The sequence below is a fragment of the Homarus americanus genome, unplaced genomic scaffold (genome assembly GCF_018991925.1).
Source record: "Homarus americanus isolate GMGI-L3 unplaced genomic scaffold, GMGI_Hamer_2.0 scaffold32929, whole genome shotgun sequence".
In the NCBI taxonomy this organism is placed as follows: Eukaryota; Metazoa; Arthropoda; class Malacostraca; order Decapoda; family Nephropidae; genus Homarus; species Homarus americanus.
In genome coordinates, this window is record NW_024737097.1 from 13,588,475 (window position 1) to 13,611,406 (window position 22,932).

At 40.6% G+C, this 22,932-nt stretch overlaps 1 protein-coding gene across 1 annotated transcript in view; it reads right to left on the minus strand.

Annotated features, from left to right (window-relative positions):
* Window positions 1-378: 378 nt before the first annotated feature.
* LOC121873214 (dehydrogenase/reductase SDR family member 12-like) overlaps window positions 379-22,932 on the minus strand; it is a 46,468-nt gene continuing 23,914 nt past the window's right edge. The window contains exons 3-10 of the mRNA XM_042376568.1: window positions 17,201-17,283; window positions 13,609-13,742; window positions 12,602-12,828; window positions 12,137-12,272; window positions 10,884-11,000; window positions 7,812-7,914; window positions 2,765-3,588; window positions 379-2,616 (exon numbers count right to left, since the gene is read on the minus strand). Coding sequence (XP_042232502.1) covers window positions 2,596-2,616; window positions 2,765-3,588; window positions 7,812-7,914; window positions 10,884-11,000; window positions 12,137-12,272; window positions 12,602-12,828; window positions 13,609-13,742; window positions 17,201-17,283 — 1,645 coding nt within the window. The 3' untranslated portion in view covers window positions 379-2,595. The remainder of the gene's footprint in view (window positions 2,617-2,764; window positions 3,589-7,811; window positions 7,915-10,883; window positions 11,001-12,136; window positions 12,273-12,601; window positions 12,829-13,608; window positions 13,743-17,200; window positions 17,284-22,932) is intronic.

Sequence of the window (22,932 nt, forward strand, 5' to 3'; positions counted from 1 at the left end):
TTCGTGTTTTTGGAGTTTAGTACAGTATGTGATGGTGTTGTTTTCCGTCTTCAGATGGGGAGGGACCCATAAACTCGAAAGCAATTCTTAACTTTTTTGTAAGTTTGGAAAGGTTAGGTAAGGTTTTCCAAGGTTTATTTAGTGGTCTTTTTCATTCTTCTTTAACCGTACCCACTTTGAACAACTAATATTGTTGGTAATTTTACTGGCTAAAATACTCAAAAAATATAAATTTCCAATGGAAATGCTATAGAATTATTTTAATTCTTTATCCCTATACTGTATAATTATGTGTTGGCAACTACTAAATATTAACCGTATAATATCTACTCTACAAACTATCTGCTTTATACTCGTATGTAAGGATAAGAATACCTATTTAAGTCTTCTTGTATTATTATAGGCTAACAAGCGTAAGTACAGCTGTTTTAAATACCTGTATTCCCTTACAAGAATTTCAATAATCTTGTAATAATGGCACAATTTTCTAATTTGTTAGATTCATTTTGCTCTGGGAGCTACAAGAAATGAAGTACGTACAGTATACTGTGTTGTGCCAAGGATAAAAAAAATATATATTTAATAGGTTATCACTTTTTCAGATGATGTGACAGAAGCAAAAGATACAGAATATATACTTTATACAGCAAATAGGATGCAACAACTGGTCACTTCAGTGAATTAAGTGATACATTTCATTGTTATTCCACTAATCTATATTTTGAGTGGATGTTGCATCAAGTCATGGAGGTTGTGGTACATGTCCAGCCTCTGCCACCATTCTCGTATTTACTTTAAACAGCTAACACAACCCAACAATCACAGATTTTTTTCTTCATTAGTGTCTTATATCTAGGATTTCAATGATTCATGACCAACTGACTCTACAGAACATCACAGTTATTTTAGACCTAAAAAGGCCTCACAAAGCTAGGCAATCATCAGAACACATACTGTATGTCCTTCTGCTACCACTGACTAAACAAAACATAATAAGACTGTATCTAGTTAACCACTATAGCATACTTATTTACAGTGATGGTACATCAATATAAAATCAATTACCTTCCACAGACAAACTACCCTCTATGGATAGGCACTTTGGCATTAGGACAACTAGAAAAGGATAATTAGAGTGTACAATCATAGGTCAGTGTATAGATGCACATCCCTTGATGACATTGAACTGTGTCCAGACAATAAGATCTTGTAGCAAGAGTGTCCATGGCTTGGTAACTTTTCATGAATAACATAACTGATGACGGAGTTGCAACAGTACATGGATTTAAGTGAAGCTGATTTCAGCATTTAGATAAGTGATTTAGACCTTCCAAGGTTGTTATATTCATCATCACTTCACACTGGTTATTTTACTTTAGGCCAGATAGGCATGTTGAATTCTTGAAAATAGTAATACTGTACCTGTACCTCCCAGACATGAAAAGAATCCCCACCAACAATTAGCAAATTACCTTGGCTTCACTTTAATACTGTACTGTATACAGTACTGGAAATCAGTTATTACATTTGATTGACTACAAATATTCTTGCTTGATTTCTTGCAAATTTTTTTGTCTGAATTGCAGGAAAATAAATATATTAAAATCATTATTAAGTGGCTGTCAGTTGATAAAATGCATTTTACTTATAAAGATATTCACAGAACATGAGATAAAAAAATTGTATAAAAGTACTGAGCCATTAATATCATGAATTATTCAAGTACAGTACAATACAGTACAGTACAGTACAGTAAAGTAAGGTACAGTACAGTATCTATAACCTTTAGCTGGCCCAACCAAATACTGTACATTATGTGGCATAAATACCCAGATACTGTAGTCTGAATTTTGTGTAATTTATGCATGGCTGTAAAAAATATGATGTGTGTATTGAGACAATGTTTTGGGAAATGAAAGGTAAGAAGAGAACTCAAAGAAAAAGGACTACAGTATTATTTGTAAAATAAAAATCCACACTACACTCAGTAACTTCTATTGATCTTTATCTTATGCAATACTAATTTAAATAGATAACTATCTAACTATTACATCTGTTCAAATGACTAATGTATTCATAAATATGAATTAAATGTCACTGGGTATGCTGTTGAAAGTGCTGACCTAAGAAAAGATGGCAGTAACAATGTGAAAAAAATTATTTCTTCAATATTGTTGGCTGCCAAATAACATATGTACACAAGTAATATAGCTCATTCTAAAGATCAAGATGCTTCACAAGCATCACCTGAAACTACATCAGCTGGTGGGGGGTAAGCAGATGTGGCCTCTAATGATGACGCAGATTCTTTTTCTGTGACTGTACAGTATTGATATAACTTACGCTTGCAGCCTTGCTGGATACTGATTTCTCAGTCATACCGGGTTACTTTTAAGTAGTTCTATCCTTAGTTGAGCTAAAGGAGAAAACTTCCTTTGCTTTGTGATCAGCAACGAGACTAGACATGTTTGAGGATAATGATGTTTGTCTTCATCTTCCTAATAAGCTACACGAAAAGCTTGGCTGTGGCTGGTCACTCCTCGACTTCAGGTTTGGATTCTAGAAGAGCAGTCTTCGCAACTGGTGGCATCTCGGTTAAGACTGGGGGGAATGGATCTGAAAGGGGAATCTTTGTTTCAGTTTTGGGTGCATCTGCAGCAGCAAAAGTTTTAACAGTTGCTGGCTTCTTAGACACAGAAATTTATGTAGTAAGCAAATAGTTTGCGGCACTCTCATCCACTGGAACACTGAACTTACTACTGACCTCTAAGGTGGGTAAATTCTCCTGGCTGCTTGTGGATGTGTGGATTGCAACAACTTCTTCCTTTTTGGGTTTTACAGATTTAGCTGGACTTAATTTCACCACTTTGGATTCTGCAGAAGGAATAACATTATCTTCTACCTTAGGTTCTTCAGAAAGCTCAATCAATTCTTCGACTTTGGCTGCAGTAGGATCCTCAATTAACTCATCCATTTCAGGTTCTGCAGGAGCCTTATCCAATTCTACCTCAGGTTCTGCTGAAACAGCATCCAATTCTTTCTCTTCAACAGGGGCAGTATCCAACTCTACAACTTTGGGTTTTGCAGGAGTTATACGCTCTGGTTCCTCTTCAAATACTTTTGCTTCTGCAGGAATTGATGCCTTGGTTGAAAGGGGAGCGGGGGTTTCTTCCACTACAAGATCTTTTTCAAAAATTGGCTCAACAGGAGCAGATATTTCAGCAGCAGGCTCTGGAACTGCATCTGATTCTTTAATCTCATTAGATTCAGTGGGAGCAATTTCTTCAACTTTAACTGAAGCAATTTCTTCAGTTTCAGTAGAAGCAACTTTTTCAGATTCAGAGGAAGTAACGTTTTCAATTTGAGTGGGAGCAACTACAGGTACTTCAGTTTCAGTGGAAGCAACTTCAGATTCAGCAGCTGGAGGTAGTACTACCTTAGATGCAGGTGTGGGTATTGTTGCTGGAGCAATAATTGGGTCTGATACTTTGAGACGCCATGCTTCGATGTTTTCCAAGAGAAGGTTTTCCTCTTCAATGGTTGATTTTGTCCATGCAAGAGGCAGATGGGTTGGGACTGGCTCTCGGTCTGCAAATAAGAAGGCCATTAATATACAACAATTTCAGGTGGGAGATGGCCCCAACATGGTCATGTATTTATATTACGTGGGTTCCATTTTGGTGGAGGGCTGTGGAGCTAACCCCACTAAAATATCACCTTTAGGACATTCCTGGGTTGAATCCCATCTATATGCTAAATTTCAGCTCTCTTACTCTTCAAAACTGTAGCCATACATGCAAACAAGCAGACAATCAAACACAAACAGACACTGTGCTTTATATAGTATATACATAAAGGGGATCCGCGGGTTACGAACAGGTTCTGTTCCTGAAGACCTTCTTAAGTCAGAAATGTACGTAAATCGGAACACAGGTTATGTGCGTACCGTACTTACAGAACAATGTTTAAAATCCCACTATATCAAAGCCTAAGTCCTTATATACATATAAAATAACTTAATTCAAGAGAAAAGAAGAAATAGAATGACAAAATACAGTAAATGAAAATAAAAAATAAGTCATCAAGGAAAAAAAAAAAATTACACACATATATATACAGTCAACCCTCACTTTACGCGGTCCCACATTCTGCGTTTCCACGTTTACGCGGTACCCTGCCAAAACCCGGGATGCTCACATTCCGCTGTGCGTGTACCCCTTTACGCGAAGAGTGTCCGGCTCGACGCTATTTTTAGATTCGCCCCTCCCGCCTGCTCCCGCCTCCGCCTGGGCAAGCCGCACGGTAAGGTTGCGCAGTGCATGTCTCTGTTGCGTTATCAGTGACGTCATATGACGTATCGGACTGTGATTGGCCATGCATCCCTACCTCACTCCGCCGCTAGCTGTAATTGGTTTAAAGTAATATGATGTGTCCACCCGGGGGAGGAAGGGAGGGAGGAAAGACGACGCTTGACCTAGCCGCGGCAGTTTCATCCCTCCAGGCCACACCGTGTAATCGTGCATCCATTGTTCTGTAAAATGGCTTCCGCTGGACCACCGCCCCCAGAGAGAGAATCCATTCCTTGCCTGGACCCAGCCGCCCTAAGCCAAAGAAGACACGACGTTCCTTAAGCTACGAGGTGAAGTACAAGATCATCCAAGAGTTGGAGAAAGGAACAAGACAGGTTGATTTGGCGGGCCAGCATGGTGTGAACGAATCTACGATCCGGACGATAAAGAAGGATGCAGCCAAGATAAAGGAGCACATGAAGATCACAGAGTCGACAGGTGCTTCTATGATCAAGTATTTCCACAACCAGGTGCTTCTCAAGACGGAAAAATTACTTGTGAGCTACTTGGTGCGTCAGGCGCGACGGAACATGGCGGTGGACACGCGCTCTGTTAAGGACTACACACGTGGACTGTACATGGCAGTGGCACGAAAGATGGGAATTACAGAGCCCAAACCCTTTAATGCTTCCTCTGGGTGGTTACAGAGGTTTAAGATGAGGAACAAGATCACCAATATCAACATTGGTGGTGAAGAAGCTCGTGCTGACCGTGTTGCGGCTAGGGAATTTCCTCCATTTTTACGTGAGATTATGGAGGAAGGACAGTACACCGACGACCAGGTGTTTAACATGGACGAATCTGGTCTTTTTTGGAAAAAGCTACCTTCCAAGACCTTCGTTGTGAAGAATGCCAGCAAGATTTGGGGCCGGAAGTTGCAGAAGGAGCGCATCACCGTCCTGTTTACCACCAATGCCGCCGGTACCTGTAAGCTCAAGTTATCGGTGATCCACACAGCATGCAAGCCGCACGCCTACAAAAGCATGGACATGACCAAGCTAAATGTCCACTGGCTGACCGCACGTAAGGCGTGGATGTTCTCTACACTGTCCCTCTCCTGGTTTGATGACTGTTTCGTTCCCGATGTAAAGAAATTCTGTGAGCAACAGAATGTGCCATTCAAGATTTTGTTGCTGCTGGACAACGCACCAGGACACTCGCTCCTACTGTTAGATCGTCACCCCAACGTAAAAGTGGTCTTCCTTCCTCCCAACACTACGTCTATATTACAGCCCATGGACCAAGAGTTAATCTGTAATGTAAAAGCTGCATTCTCTACTAAAAAATTGAAGCTCCTGAACGACTACACCAACACCAGGGAAGAGTTGCGTAACCTGAGTGACACCACCACCGATAGCAAGAGCGAAGACAACGAGGATCAACAGTTGGCAGAGCAAAAAATACTTTTCAAAAAATTCTGGAGAATATTCAACATCAAGAAAGCTGTGGACTTCTTGGTGGAGGCATGGGATCAGCTGTCTGTAGCAACTGTTCGTCACGCATGGAGACATGTGTTGCAAGGCATTCCGGCCGTTAGGCAGAGTCAATCTGTGACTGGTGAGGTTCAGACTGTTGCAGTAGCAGTGGACCTTGCCAGAGGAGCCGCGCAGAGTGTTACAGCTGCAGGCTTCTCCGAGACCACCAACGACGACATCCTGGAGGTGATAAGGGATCCTGATGTGACTACCGACGAGATGGTAGATGATGATGACGTCAGTGAAGAGGCAGGTGGTGCGTCATCCCAAGAAGAACACCGCTTATCCCATAGTAATGATAGGAGTGCCATCGAGTGTATCGAGAAAGTCAAGCTCCTCCTTTCCGACGACCCTGACGCAAACAGATATGAAATCTTCACTACCCAGCTGTTGCAGACTATGAAGCCCTACTTCAAGGTTTATCATGACAACATAAACACCAGCCGTCAGCAAAGCATAACAGAGTTCTTCGCCTGCAACCCACCACAGCCAACCCAAGCCAGTGATAGTGACAGAGGTAGAGACAGTGAAGATGACTTTGAGGGATTTGTCAGGGAGGCCCTGACAAGTGTGGATGACAGTGATGGTGACTCACCTGAGGGCCAGTAGCCTGCCCTCTGCCTCGGAACCAGCCTCCATCCCCATATGCCGACCCATCTCTTCTACTAACGTAAGTGTTAAACCTAACTTTTAGTTTTCCTAACCTAACCTTTATTTTTCCTAACTTAACCTTTATTTATCCTAACCTAACCTCTTCTATATTAATTGTGTGTGCATACCATCATAAAGTTAAGATAAAATTTTTACTACAACATAGTTGTGTGTCGTCAAAAAGTGGAGTTTGGGGGTCGGCCCGGTCTCTATTTCAATTAATCCCATATGTTATGTTGTTCACTTTACGCTGTACCCTGTGGGTTGTATTAACCGCGTAAAGTGAGGGTTGACTGTATATATATGTGTGTGTGTGTGTATATATATATATATATATATATATATATATATATATATATATATATATATATATATATATATATATATATATATATATATATATATATATATATATATATATATATATATATACACCGTATATATATACTGTATGATTACAGAACAGTGCTGTATAATGATGTTTTTTTATTTTTTTATTTTTTTACAATTCCATGTAAGTACTGAGCATAAAACTGAACATTCATCTGTTAAATTACTTTAAATAACAACATAATTTGGGCAAATATTCACTGGAGATGGAACATTACAGGAGCAATGAGTAAACGTAAGGGGAAAAAATTGTGGGTTGTAAATTATTTCAGGAAGTGACAATAACCTCGTACCAGTGAATTAAGTCTTGGAATAGTTAGTAACTCCAAGGGCAGTGATTAACAGCAGAACGCAAAAAAATGATCTTTGGGGAAAGTGAATGAACTCAGGAGATGGTGAATAATCTCAGAAGATAGTGAATTATTTTAGGAGACAGTGAATAATTTTAGAGTGTATCTGTACCTGCAACCATTACTAGAGCAGTTACAGATACATTCTGGAGCCAGTATTGTACTTGCCAACAGGGCATAACAGAGACGTGACCGACCTTGGGACATTGAATTATCACAGAAGACTAATAACCTCTGGGGACAATGGAGAACCTCAGCAGTCGGTGAATAGTTTCAGGAGAGGTGAAAAACCTCATAGTCAGTGTACAACCTCAACATAGCCTAACAGAAAAGACAGACCGCCCGGCCGGCTAACGAATTGACCAATAGTACTGTACAGTATACGATAAATTATGGTAACAGATAACCTCGGGAGTCGGTAATTAATTTCAGGAGATAGTGAATGTTTCAGGAAATAGCCGATGTTCTAGGGAGACTGTGAATTATCTCAGGAGATAATGAATGATCCCAGAAGGAAATAAATAATTATCTTTGGAGTCATTGTGCATGAATTTATGGGTGAGTTATCAATAAACAAGACAGCAGTTAATTAGCACCTTGGAAGAATAACCCGCTGGGGTGGGCGAGGCAGGACTTGGAGATAGCCAGCCAAACAGCGGTGTCAGCGCCCTGGGCTGGCGTCCTCAGGGTGTCCTTCATCTGAAAATTAATAATATAGTACTGTACTATATTATACTATAGTCCTATTTTTACCAATATTATTAATCATATTATTACTAATTATTATAATTATAAAGATACATCTACATACAATACTAATGTTAATACTGTATCTGTATGGCTTTGCTTCTTGTAATACCAAATGGAAGTACACGTAAACACTAATGCCTCCCCCGAGGGTTGAAGAAGTCTTACGTCTGTAGGCACGAAATGTTTGCCCACCATTTTCTTGGAAAATGGCAAATTTTTCATAACATTTACGATTTATTCTTTAAAATATAAGTACCTGAATCTTTAAAGAATATGGCAACATTGCATTACTGAAAGAATGAAACAATAGGTGTTTGAGGTGCAAACATTGAAGGTATCAACTGTGGATTGTGATGTATAAAATTTTCGAATCTTGATAGAAACACAAACGCATTAAATTGGTTACCAGACAAAATATAATCTAAAGGAGGCTCAGGAACAAGTAACCAAACAAAATTTCAAGAGTTTAGGGTTGTGACGGCACCGAGTGTGAGCTCTTTCAAGACTAGACTGGATAAGCCCTGGAGCAGGTTCAGATACATTCAGGAGCCAGTGCATGCCCAGTACTTGCCATTGCCAACAGTGCGTAACAGAGACATAACCGATCGCCCAAGCGGCTAACGAGCCGATCAGTAGTGAAGAGGATTAAAAAAAAAAGGATGTAGACCACCTATCAACAACTGTAAGGTGAATTTATATATTATTAACCATAGAATGTTGTATTGTTAAAGTAAACCACCAGCCTCGGATAGTACAGACGCAATGCAATGCTTGTTGAATTTATGAAAAAAAAATAAAAACACCTCACTATTACTTCAGTAGATATTATATTGGTGATTAGACTAAGCATAAACAAAGGACCCTCTTGAAAATAAGCACCTGGCAACTTTGTCGGCGATCCTTGACCAAGTTGCCTTACTGTTCATCATTGCTGTATGAATATAGCTGCACTGTGTCATAACACAGGAAACTGTAAACAGTACTCACTCCAGGGCCAGATTCAGGAGTGGGCAAAGTGGGCAGCTGCCCAGGGGCCTCCACAATCTGGGGGCCTCCACGTATTACAATATTTTATTTATTTGTTTATTCATTTGGATTATTTTTATTTTCACTCTTCAAAATTGATGTTTATCTATTCCATCACGTAAAACTATGTTCAGCATATGGCTTCAAAATTCTCCAAAGAAGTGTTCAAATTTCAAAATTTTCCTGGGGGGCTTATAGCGCCCCCCGGAACTCCCAGATGTTTAGGCTCGCTTCACTCGCCACCCCACCCTCTTGGGTAGTTATAATGAGGGGGGCCTCCACAAAGAGGCTGCCCATGGGCCTCCACAGGTCTAAACCTCTAAACCCGGCACTGACTCACTCCCACGGCCTACGTCACCGTATACCTACATTGTAGGCCTATTCGTGCTGAACTACGTAACTGAAAAGTTTACATACATGCCTGTCTAATTGTAAATTTGTATGACAATTTTATTGAATAAATATTACTATTATTAAACTGGGTCCCGTAGGCTTGAGAGCCCTGTTGATACAACTCATACCGGTAAGCTTTTTATCGGTAGACAAAACTCCTCCACTAAGACTTTGGATATTCCTTGATTGAATCGTCACTATTATGATATATTTTCTTAAAAAAAATGGTTTTAATTGAGCAAAATGTTAACCTGGCTGATGGATTGAGAAAAAAAAACGACTCTTGACTTATTTAAAAAGCGGCATTTAAGTCGTGGCTTTAGCGAGTTGACAGGAAACATTAATGAACTGTCTGGTTTTAGCAAGAGAGAACAAGACAAATAAAAAAAAAATAACATGCAAGTTAGAGCCACAAATAGTACTTGGAACTGTACATAAAACGTCTGTGGTAGCGTTCCCAGACGCAGGACCATAATTTAACTTTTTTAATATATACAGTACCAGATTATCACTCTGCATACTAAGACAACCATTATGAAAACAACCGAGGAGAAAATATATCATAAGTGCGAGTCAATAAGTTATATTCACCATATTAAATATTCTTGTGAAGCTCTAATCAATAAACATGAAATTTGCAGTAAGTTAAATTGAAAATTGACCCTTTCTTTAATTCAGGTCAGGTCACAAGGGATGAGAAAGAGTTTGTTTGATCCCCACTAGTTCTCGAATTTTATATATATATATATATATATATATATATATATATATATATATAGGCCTATAAATTTTTTTTTTTGGGGGGGGGAGTTAACAACACCCAAGCATGTGAAGGTATTGAGAGCATCTCTCGGCTGCTGTGAAGGGTCACCCCCAAGAAAATTTGAATCTTATAGCTCTAATGATGATTTGTGGAAATTTAATAATTGGTGTTTTCCAATTAAAAAATTTGATTTACTATTTCTGAGTCTCCCTTGGAACCACCACTGCAATATACAGATAAAGTAACAACCGCTAAACCATGAGAAAACTACCATAAAACCAGTATAAATTTCATGTCATGTTTCTAAAGGAAACTATAATAATTAACACCCTTACTGCCTTTAATCCATTTACTCTTGTGGAAAATATTTGCGATTCTTTGTTCTACTCTTGAGCAAACACTGTATGTAAGACTTCGAGGCAACCACGTGTGTTTATCTTGAATCTGTCCCATGCTGGAGATCCCAGTAAGGCTCCATAACCTGGGTTGTACAGTACTTGTGCTCATGTTTCTAATGACAAGTTTATCCCGAGGGAATTACTTTTTCATTCTTACATCCTGTACCTAAACCTGAACTCTACTTATTTTTTAGAGAACGCTTTAGTTCTAATTATTTAGGGAATTTCCCATGTTATTTAGCAGACATGTCGAACGAATTTGAATATGGTTCCTGTAATTTGTTTCTGTACAAGACAGAGTGTATTAAAAAACAAAGTGCAAGGAACAGAGTACACACCGTTTCGTAGAACTGTGGGAGTGAATTTTGCAAGGCAGGGGTGTCGGCCCAGCCAGGGTGCATGGAGGAGAAGTGAACATTCTCGTACCTCTGGGCGAACCACAGTGTCATCACCACCTGCAACAACAATAAGAAAACATAGTAATAACAAGAAGACGTAGTAATAACACGAGGACAGTTACTGAATTTGTATCCCTGAACTGGTTTTCTGTTGTACAAAGACAACAGGTACAGTATATATATTTTTGTTTACGGGCTTAGCCCACCAGAGCACAGGTCAATGACCCGCATCAGGGTCTGGGAGCGAAAATAATAATAATAATAATAATAATAATAATAATAATAATAATAATAATAATAATAATAATAATAATAATAATAATAATAATAACAATAATAACAATAATAATAATAATAACAACAACAACAATAATAATAAAAATAATAATAATATAATAAAAATAATAATAATAATAATAATAATAATAATAATAATAATAATAAAGATAATAATAATATTATTATTAATAAAGTACCATAAATAGAAGAAAAAAATCAATAGTGAGAAACGATACACAGGTATGTATGTTAAGTTGTCAAAGTAAGAGAAGCAATTGAGACCCTGCAATTATGTGTAAATGAGGCAGAAAGTCAGCTCAGCAACCTAGGACTTGGTCATAATTTTTGTGATGCCACATGGCAGCAGGGTCTACCTCTACAGTACAGTATATCCATTATTCACCCATTATCTTCTCTAAATCCACCCAATAACTGCTCTATATCCACCCATTACCTTCTATATAACCACCCATTAACTGCTCGATATCCACCCATTACCTTCTCTAAATCCACCCAATAACTGCTCTATATCCACCCATTACCTTCTATATAACCACCCATTAACTGCTCGATATCCACCCATTACCTTCTCTAAATCCACCCAATAACTGCTCTATATCCACCCATTACCTTCTATATAACCACTCATTGACTACTCTTTATCCACCCATTACCTTCTCTAAATCCACCCAATAACTGCTCTATATCCACCCATTACCTTCTACTGTATATAACCACTCATTGACTACTCTTTATCCACCCATTAACTGCTTTCAGTGCACCTTCAAAATTCCTGCTGTGTATCCACCCATTCGTTATTTTCAGGTTCCCTATTATGTGCTCTAGATTTAACCATACCATCCACCTATTAATCTGTGCTCTAAAGTCGTCACCCCCTTATCTCAATACTTTACCATCTGGCGTTTGTTCTGTGAGTACACGAGGCGGCCGTCGAAGGGCTCCATGGTTTCGTGCATCAGGTCATTGGGGTCCAGCCTTACACACAGCATCCCTGCCGAGCTGACGTTGATCACCCGGGCGTCCTCGTTCCTGTCACGAACACATACACACGTTACCATGATACAGTACAGTACATACACTTTTGTCATGGTTAATGTTCTGATGGGGGCCTTAGACCTACATATTTTAGTAATGGTTAATGATCAGATGGGGCTTAGCTCTACACATTCTTGTCATGGTTAATGGTCAGATGGGGATTACAGGCCTTGTGGTGCTCAATAAGTTTTTCTCTCTCTCCCGGCAACTTGTCTCATGACACTGTCCGTCCCACAAACTCCAACCTCTGCTAAGATTTAACACCTAATTCACATTATGTCTTTATTGGGCAATCATGTAGGTTTCGAGTTTCTGTTACTCACCTCTGGAGCACAGGCAGGAGAGAGACGATGAGGATGTAGGGGGCGAGAGTGTTGACGGCGAAGTTGACCTCCACTTGGTAGCCATCTTCGTCGGACTGGCGGTCTCTGAGAAGGCAGCCAGCATTGTTGATCAAGCAATGGATGTGTTCCTGACGAGCAGCAAATTTGGCAGCCCACTTGGCCACCGAGCATGGCCTCGCGAGGTCCACCACGTGAAGATAGATTTTCTGCAAAGGGAATATAATACTAGGTAGGGGAAGGCTGTGGTGACCTTTCCATGTGGTAAAAGAATTGATGTCTATAATGGCAGGTTGAAATACAATAGATTTATGACAGTAACTGAATATACAGGAATACAACCTTCATGCAAAATACACTTAAGAGCGTATACTTGGCAAAGTTGGTGGCTGTGTATGATAATTTTTTTATTTAGGTAGTGTTGTTATGACCGACAGGAAAAAAAAGAAGACAAAACTCGTCTCTCTGATGATCTTTGAGATCAGTGAGCCTCCTAGGAAGAGAAACGCTTATATCACAATCAAGAAGTAGCACCAAGATCCAACATTAACAACAAGTAGCATTAACAAGCAACAAACCGTACGTAACAGCACCCCCCTTACTGTTGCATACGGTTTGTTACTTTTTAAGATATGTCGCCCAAACAAAGTTACTTTTCATATAACAAGAAGGAAAACCTAAAGTAGGAATAAAGATTCATCATCAACAAGTAACAAGGACAAAGTAACACTAACCTAACCAAAAGTAAAGTAACAACCGATATGGGGAAGGACTCAAGCAACAGGAGACAAGGAAAGACTCAGGCAACAGGGAGATAAGGAAGGACTCAAGCAACAGGGAGATAAGGAAGGACTCAAGCAACAGGAGACAAGGAAAGGCTCAGGCAACAGAGAAATAAGGAAAGACTCAAACAGCAGAAATAAGGAAAGGACTACGTCAACAGGAAGACAGCGAAGGAAGGATTCAAGCAACAGGTAAACAGGACTCACGTCGTTGCCTGTGGTGGTGATGATCTCAGAACGTGCAGCCTTGCCGGAAGCCTCATTGCGACACACCATATGGATGATGCCGCCCTTCTTGGCAACCTGCTGGGCGATCTCAAACCCGATTCCGCTGTTGCATCCTGTGGGAGAGGAGGAGGGACGTGGTGAGCTGTGGTGATCTTGGGAAGGTATGATTCTGTTGTGGTATAAAAGCGTTGAGACTTATTTCTGAGAGCTGTGGCAATGCTGTGGTACTCCTGTGATCTGTAGAGGTACAGTGGTGTTAAGCTAGTGAGGGATATAAAGTGATCATGTGAATGGTTTAAAGCGTCAGGCTAATGACCGCTGGAGTCATCAAAGTTATTATTAACATATAGCGCGTAGTAACAGTCAACTCGCTCATGGGGCAGATTGTCAGAGGCTCCTACGATGAATTGTTCCTCGTTAGTGAAGATGTAAGAATGTACCTAACTAATTTATATCACCTAAAACACTGTACGTTCACTTAACACGAGACGAAATTAACGTTGAGTCTGGAAAGAATCTATTAATTATATCTCTTAAGTTGTGCTATGTGAAGTTATTTAGTTAGAGCTGTAATTTACCATGTACTTTTGTACTTTATAGTGTAGTCGTGTTTAATGAAGTCAACCAGTAAGGTACGTTGAATTTTAATCACACCGACTTTTGAGAATGCGGACTAGTTTTGACTGGTCTTGACTGGACCTTGGCGCCACACACCCGAGCACCACTACCACCAAGGACTCCATAAGAAGACAGAAGAAAACAATGAAAGACTGTCAGCTTGTCAGAGCAATTTTAAATGCAATTTGAGATCATTTATGAACGAATTCACTCAAGTAAAAGATTTCTTGTCAATAGAGATCATACAAATTTATTCCACAATGTATTAAATAGTGTGATAGGCAATTAATATTTCTTAGGCATTAATGATTTATAGTTTCATCTGTCACTGCTACACTTAGAGTAAGTTAAATAAAAATGATACAATACTTACAACCAGTAATGGACTTAGAAGTTTCTCATGAGGGCGCCCTGACACACACACACACACACACACACACACACACACACACACACACACACACACACATTATATATATATATATATATATATATATATATATATATATATATATATATATATATATATATATATATATATATATATATATATATATATATATATATATATATATATATATATATATATATATATATATATATATAAACAAGTAAGTCACTGTAGGGGCGCGTGATTCAAGTATATGCTGATAACCACAAGGAAACAATATACAGTACTGGACTTTACTAAGTAATTGAATAATTTTCGTGCTTTCCATAACGTTCTTGTTAAACTTTATCAAAGAAGAGTTTAGTTTTGAGGGAAGACCAGTTAATTTTTGGGAGTGTACCAGTTCCATGCCAACGCTTATAAGCAGCAGCAACAGAGTGGCTGTGAGGATGCCACAGCAACGTCACCTGAAGGTCAGCAGCCAGCAGGACACCCCAGTCAGGGATCTTACCACGTCTTGCAACGACAATTAATCCTAGATCTTATATTATGCACTACGTGACGGAGGACTCTCTCTCTCATGTTTGTTGACTTTAATTTCCTTTATTTGTATTATTTGTACTGTATTTTACGGTAGAAAACCTTAGTGTTGTAGTGAAAAGTAATCAGAGACTTGACAGATCGCCCAAGCGGCTAACGAGCCGATCAGTGGTGAAGAGGCTAAAAGGAAAAGGAGAGACGGAGCAGTGAGACAGGAGAAGGTAGATAAGACTTTCACTACATCTATACAAGGATCATACAACCTATAGTGCAGGAATAAATGAGCCTAAACCTTATACTTTCATAAGACAGCGGACGAGGCAGACCACTAGCAAACAAAGTGAAAGGTACAAGCAGCCTTCACTCTCACCAAACAATAATAACTACCGCACCCCTCAGACACCCTCCAACACGATCTCACTTTTTATGCTCCGCCAGTGATCTCCAGTTCCGCTGTGACGTCATTACAATGTTGCCACTTAATAAATTATTGTTAGATTTGTCTATCACAAGTTCCAATTACCTGTACTCGAAAATTTGTAGATTTTTAATTTGTTACTAGGGAAGTGGAGAAATAAATGTATACGGTAGCCTTCTACGAGCACCAAAGGTGTAGTTATCTATTATTTCGTAGTTGTTACATTAACTGATACTTGGGTTTAACTTGCATAATTGCATCACTGTAACAGTATACAAAACAGAAGAAACGTCAATGATTAAACCTGTGATGAATGGAAGATAATGGTGAGAGGAAGAACGAGTGAGAGAAAGTGTGTCTGGCGGTGGACCTGATAGCTGCGTTGATGTCACTGTTATTTAATGAGACTTCACCGCCGTACCTTTACAATCAACCATAGTTTGGAGTAAGAGTTTGTACCTCAGGATGCCCAACCCCGCTGGTCTGTATTAGTCTACAGGTAACTTGCCTTCATGGTGTGTTTAGGTAACTTGTTCCACTCATTTATAATTTTTAGTCGAGGTCAGAGTTTACTTGTTCACTTTCTCCATCTAAATTCTCTTATTCAAATCCAATGTATCAATCTCTGACTTGATTTGGTAGTCTAATTTCGGTAAAAATCCTCATTTATATCATACGGATTTAAACCTAACATCCATTGGTCCATTTGGATCATAACGACCCTCACTCTATGTAATTGAGAAAAAAAAAAGCAAATCAATTTTTCTTATTTTTTCTGTACATGTAAGGTTTCTAATGCTCAGGATAGTTTAATAATCATATACATTAATTCTATAGTTAGGTGACCAAAACTAAACAGCATCAAGTAAAATAACAAGTGCACTTCTGTATACAAACGGTCCTTCATAAAGTCAGAGCATGTACAGATATTACGTTGCGCACATTGACAAACGGGCCTTGGTTTTAAGTCATTATTAATCTCTTTTTAAATATTTCTCTCGCATTCAGAGTTCTCGGTAAATTCATTATTTAGGTGTTATCTAGTTCCCATGTTTCCTCCCCGTTGTCACAATACGTTACATCTCTCGACTTTAAACTGCATTTTTATATTTTCAGCCTACACTAATACCCGCTTCAGGTCTTCTTGTACTCCTTATGAAGTAAATTCCTGCCCTGTTTTTGTTAGACATGAACACCCTCTGAGGGACACTCGTGGTACAACATGCAGCTCTTGGTGGTTCCTAGAGATAACCCAGACTCACTCCTAGAGCAAAAACATACCTAGAGCTGTGCTGGAGGGGTGAATGTTGTGGCCCTGAGTAATGACCTCGTCTTTCACAATACATACGTCATTAAGTTCTTCACCTGTCAAATTAACAATTGCTAGTGGACACACACACACACACACACACACACACACACACACCACACACACACACACACACACACACACACACACACACACACACACACACACACACACACACACACCTACAAAATCGCACACTCACAGACCCATAGAACCGCACACTCACAGCAACCTCAGTCAATAACCTTGTCTGGGAGCTGCACCTGGGAAGTTACACACCTGGGCAGGTACTCACCGGTGATGACGTAGTGACGGCCAGCACAGTCCACATCAAGGTCCTTCTCCACGAACTTGGTGCTCGCATACTCGTACCCGCTCCTGTAAGACACACTCATTAGCATACTTCATCCTCCTGCACCATCATCATCATTGCCCTCTACACCATCTCCAATGCCTTCTTACCACCCTTATTGCCCTCTACGCCATCTTTACTGCCCTCTACATCATCCTTATTGTCTTCTACACCATCCTTCTCTTCTTGCCCTTTGCATCATTTTTTCCCTCTTACCCTTCACAGTGCCTCCTCTACTATTTTTATTCCTCCATACTGCCTCCTACACTATCTTTATTCCTCCCTGCTGCCTCCTACACTATCTATATTCCTCCCTGCTGCCTCCTACACTATCTATATTCCTCCATACTGCCTCCTACACTATCTATATTCCTCCATACTGCCTCCTACACTCTCTATATTCCTCCATGCTGCCTCCTACACTATCTATATTCCTCCATACTGCCTCCTACACTCTCTATATTCCTCCATACTGCCTCCTACACTCTATATTCCTCCCTACTGCCTCCACACTATCTATATTCCTCCATACTGCCTCCCTACACTATCTATATTCCTCCATACTGCCTCTACTATCTATATTCCTCCATACCTCTACACTATCTATATTCCTCCATACTGCCCTACACTCTCTATATTCCTCCATACCTCCTACACTCTCTATATTCCTCCATACTGCCTCCCTATCTATATTCCTCCCTGCCTCCTACACTATCTATATTCCTCCATACTGCCTCCTACACTCTCTTATATTCCTCCATACTGCCTCCTACACTATCTATATTTCCTCCATACCTCCTACACTATCTATATTCCTCCATACTGCCTCCTACACTATCTATATTCCTCCATACTGCCTCCTACACTATCTATATTCCTCCATACTGCCTCCTACACTATCTATATTCCTCCATACTGCCTCCCTACACTATCTATATTCCTCCCTACACTGCCTCCTACACTATCTATATTCCTCCATACTGCCTCCTACACTATCTATATTCTCATACTGCCTCCTACACTATCTATATTCCTCCATACTGCCTCCTACACTATCTATATTCCTCCATACCTCCTACACTATATATTCCTCCATGCCTCCTACACTATCTATATTCCTCCATACTGCCTCCTACACTATCTATATTCCTCCCATACTGCCTCCCTACACTCTCTTTCCTCCACTCCTCTCACTATATATTCCTCCATACTGCCTCCTACACTATCTATATTCCTCCATACTGCCTCCTACACTATCTATATTCCTCCATACTGCCTCCTACACTATCTATATTCCTCCATGCTGCCTCCTACACTATCTATATTCCTCCATACTGCCTCCTACACTATCTATATTCCTCCATACTGCCTCCTACACTCTCTATATTCCTCCATACTGCCTCCTACACTATCTATATTCCTCCATACTGCCTCCTACACTATCTATATTCCTCCATACTGCCTCCTACTATCTATATTCCTCCATACTGCCTCCTACACTCTATATTCCTCCATACTGCCTCCTACACTATCTATATTCCTCCATACTGCCTCCCTACACTATCTATATTCCTCCATACTGCCTCCCTACTATCTATATTCCCTCCATACTGCCTCCTACACTCTCTATATTCCTCCATACTGCCTCCTACACTCCTATATTCCTCCATACTGCCTCCTACTATCTATATTCCTCCATACTGCCTCCTACACCTCTATATTCCCTCCATACTGCCTCCTACACTATCTATATTCCTCCATGCTGCCTCCTACACTTCTATATTCCTCCACTGCCTCCCACCTCCTTACCTCCCATACTGCCTCCTACACTCTATATTCCTCCATACTGCCTCCTACCTCTCTATATTCCTCCATACTGCCTCCTACACTATATATTCCTCCATACTGCCCTCCCTACTATCTATATTCCTCCATACTGCCTCCTACACTCTCTATATTCCTCCATACTGCCTCCTACACTATCTATATTCCTCCATACTGCCTCCTACACTCTCTATATTCCTCCATACTGCCTCCTACACTCTCATATTCCTCCATGCCTCCTACACTATCTTTATTCCTCCATACTGCCTCCTACACTATCTATATTCCTCCATACTGCCTCACTCTCTATATTCCTCCATACTGCCTCCTACACTATCTATATTCCTCCATACTGCCTCCTACACTCTCTATATTCCTCCATGCTGCCTCCTACACTCTATATTCCTCCATGCCTCCTACACCTCTATATTCCTCCATACTGCCTCTACACTATCTTTCCTCCATACTGCCTCCCTACACTCTCTATATTCCTCCATACTGCCTCCTACACAATCTTTATTCCTCCATACTGCCTCCTACACTCTCTTATTCCTCCATACTGCCTCCTACACTCTCTATATTCCTCCATACTGCCTCCTACACTATCTTTATTCCTCCATACTGCCTCCTACACTCTCTATATATTCCTCCATACTGCCTCCTACACTCTCTATATTCCTCCATACTGCCTCCTACACTATCTATATTCCTCCATACTGCCTCCTACACTATCTATATTCCTCCATACTGCCTCCTACACTATCTTTATTCCTCCATGCTGCCTCCCCATCTCAATAACACCACATTAGTCATTATATAAAGCTTCTTTTAGTTCCTATATCTGGGTGTAACTCAGTGCGAGAAGGTGTGGCAGTGAATGAGCATGAAGGTGTAGCAGCAGTGAATGAGCATAGGGTGTAGCAGCAGTGAATGAGCGTGAAGGTGTAGCAGCAGTGAATGAGCATGAAGGTGTAGCAGCAGTGAATGAGCATGAGGAGTGTAGCAGCAGTGAATGAGCATGAAGGTGTAGCAGCAGTGAATGAGCATGAAGGTGTAGCAGCAGTGAATGAGCATGAAGATGTAGCAGCGTGAATGAGCATGAAGGATGGCAGCAGTGAATGAGCATGAAGGTGTTGGCAGTGAATGAGCATGAAGGTGTAGCAGCAGTGAATGAGCATGAAGGTGGCAGCAGTGAATGAGCATGAAGGTGTAGCAGCAGTGAATGAGCATGAAGGTGTAGCAGCAGTGAATGAGCATGAAGGTGTAGCAGCAGTGAATGAGCATGAAGGTGTAGCAGCAGTGAATGAGCATGAAGGTGTAGCAGCAGTGAATGAGCATGAAGGTGTAGCAGCAGTGAATGAGCATGAAGGTGTAGCAGCGGTGAATGAGCATGAAGGTGTAGCAGCAGTGAATGAGCGTGAAGATGTAGCAGCAATGAATGAGCGTGAAGGTGTAGCAGCAGTGAATGAGCATGAAGGTGTAGCAGCAGTGAATGAGCATGAAGGTGTAGCAGCAGTGAATGAGCGTGAAGATGTAGCAGCAGTGAATGAGCATGAAGGTGTAGTAGCAGTGAATGAGCATGAAGGTTAGCAGCAGTGAATGAGCATGAAGGTGTGGCACGGTGAAAGGCGTGAATGTAGCAGCAGTGAATGAGCGTGAAGATGGAGCAGCAGTGAATGAGCATGAAGGTTAGCAGCAGTGAATGAGCATGAAGGTGTAGCAGCAGTGAATGAGCATGAAGGTGTAGCAGCAGTGTGAGGCATGAAGGTGTAGCAGCAGTGAATGAGCGTGAAGGTGTAGCAGCAGTGAATGAGCATGAAGGTGTGGCAGTGAATGAGCGTGAAGGTGTAGCAGCAGTGAATGAGCATGAAGGTGTAGCAGCAGTGAATGAGCATGAAGGTGGCAGCAGTGAATGAGCATGAAGGTGTAGCAGCAGTGAATGAGCATGAAGGTGTAGCAGCAGTGAATGAGCATGAAGGTGTAGCAGCAGTGAATGAGATGAAGGTGTAGCAGCAGTGAATGAGCATGAAGGTGTAGCAGCAGTGAATGAGCATGAAGGTGTACAGCAGTGAATGAGCATGAAGTGTAGCAGCAGTGAATGAGCATGAAGGTGTAGCGGTGAATGAGCATGAAGGTGTAGCAGCAGTGAATGAGCCAGAAGGTGTAGCAGCAGTGAATGAGCATGAAGGTGTAGCAGCAGTGAATGAGCATGAAGGTGTAGCAGCAGTGAATGAGCATGAAGGTGTAGCAGCAGTGAATGAGCGACATGAAGGTGTAGCAGCAGTGAATGAGCATGAAGGTGTAGCGGTGAATGAGCCAGAAGGTGTAGCAGCAGTGAATGAGCATGAAGGTGTAGCAGCAGTGAATGAGCATGAAGGTGTAGCAGCAGTGAATGAGCATGAAGGTGTAGCAGCAGTGAATGAGCATGAAGGTGTAGCAGCAGTGAATGAGCATGAAGGTGTAGCAGCAGTGAATGAGCATGAAGATGTAGCAGCAGTGAATGAGCATGAAGGTAGCAGCAGTGAATGAGCATGAAGGTGTAGCAGCAGTGAATGAGCATGAAGGTGTAGCAGCAGTGAATGAGCACGAATGTAGCAACAGTGAATGAGCATGAAGGTGTAGCAGCAGTGAATGAGCCAGAAGGTGTAGCAGCAGTGAATGAGCATGAAGGTGTAGCAGCAGTGAATGAGCATGAAGGTGTAGCAGCAGTGAATGAGCATGAAGGTGTAGCAGCAGTGAATGAGCATGAAGGTGTAGCAGCAGTGAATGAGCATGAAGATGTAGCAGCAGTGACTGAGCATGAAGGTGTAGCAGCAGTGAATGAGCATGAAGGTGTAGCAGCAGTGAATGAGCATGAAGGTGTAGCAGCAGTGAATGAGCATGAAGGTGTAGCAGCAGTGAATGAGCATGAAGGTGTAGCAGCAGAAGTAAAAAAAAAAGCAGAGTGGGGACAATATCGACCTCAACAACAACAAAATAAATAATGTAACAACAAACAACACGAAAAATGCTAATAGTATAAAGAAAACAAATACTGTAGTAACATTAGCTTCGGTACACTAGGAGGCAACATGGAAGGTACTGCACACGACAGACAACATTTCCCAAGGTGTAAAACTAAGTAACCAATCACAGCAGAGTGGACCGTCTCACCCCTTGATAACAATGTAACAATAATTAGAAAAAAATAACAATAAAACAACAAAAATAACATAATTAGCAACAAAAATTATAACTTACTATAACATCAATAACTACAAAACAAAACAATAAGAATGTGGATGTAAGAGAAGAAGAAACGCTGAAGACAAAGACAAGAAGAACAAGTAGGACGAGGGTCAGGAGAGCAAGGCAGACAATGATGTAATAATTTCCGGGTCACGGGGTCAGGAGGTGAAAGTTGGAGGAGGAGGAGGAAGGTGTTGTGTTATCTTCCTTTGCTCATGTCTGGGGCTGTGTGTTAGAGTATGATCACCACCACACAGGTTTACAATTGGTTTGACATATACTCCCTTTAAAAAACAATCAAATGTACATATACCTTAAACAATAAAGATTATCCTTAAATATCACTTTCCGACGTTTGTTTTGTTTTGACAGCCAGAATGAACCGCGACGCCACAGGAAAATAATGGCGACTAAAATAAAGTATCTGCAGTTTCATAGTGTATATACCAGTCTACCACACACTGAAATGGTATATACCGTATTTTGAGCTCGTATCCATCCTTGTGTTCACGGTATTAATATTTCTGAGTCTGTATTTGAATCTGACTTAATTGGACTAAAATATGGCTAGGATAGACTCGAATGCAACTCCGACAGACTAGAATATGGCTAGAATAGATTGA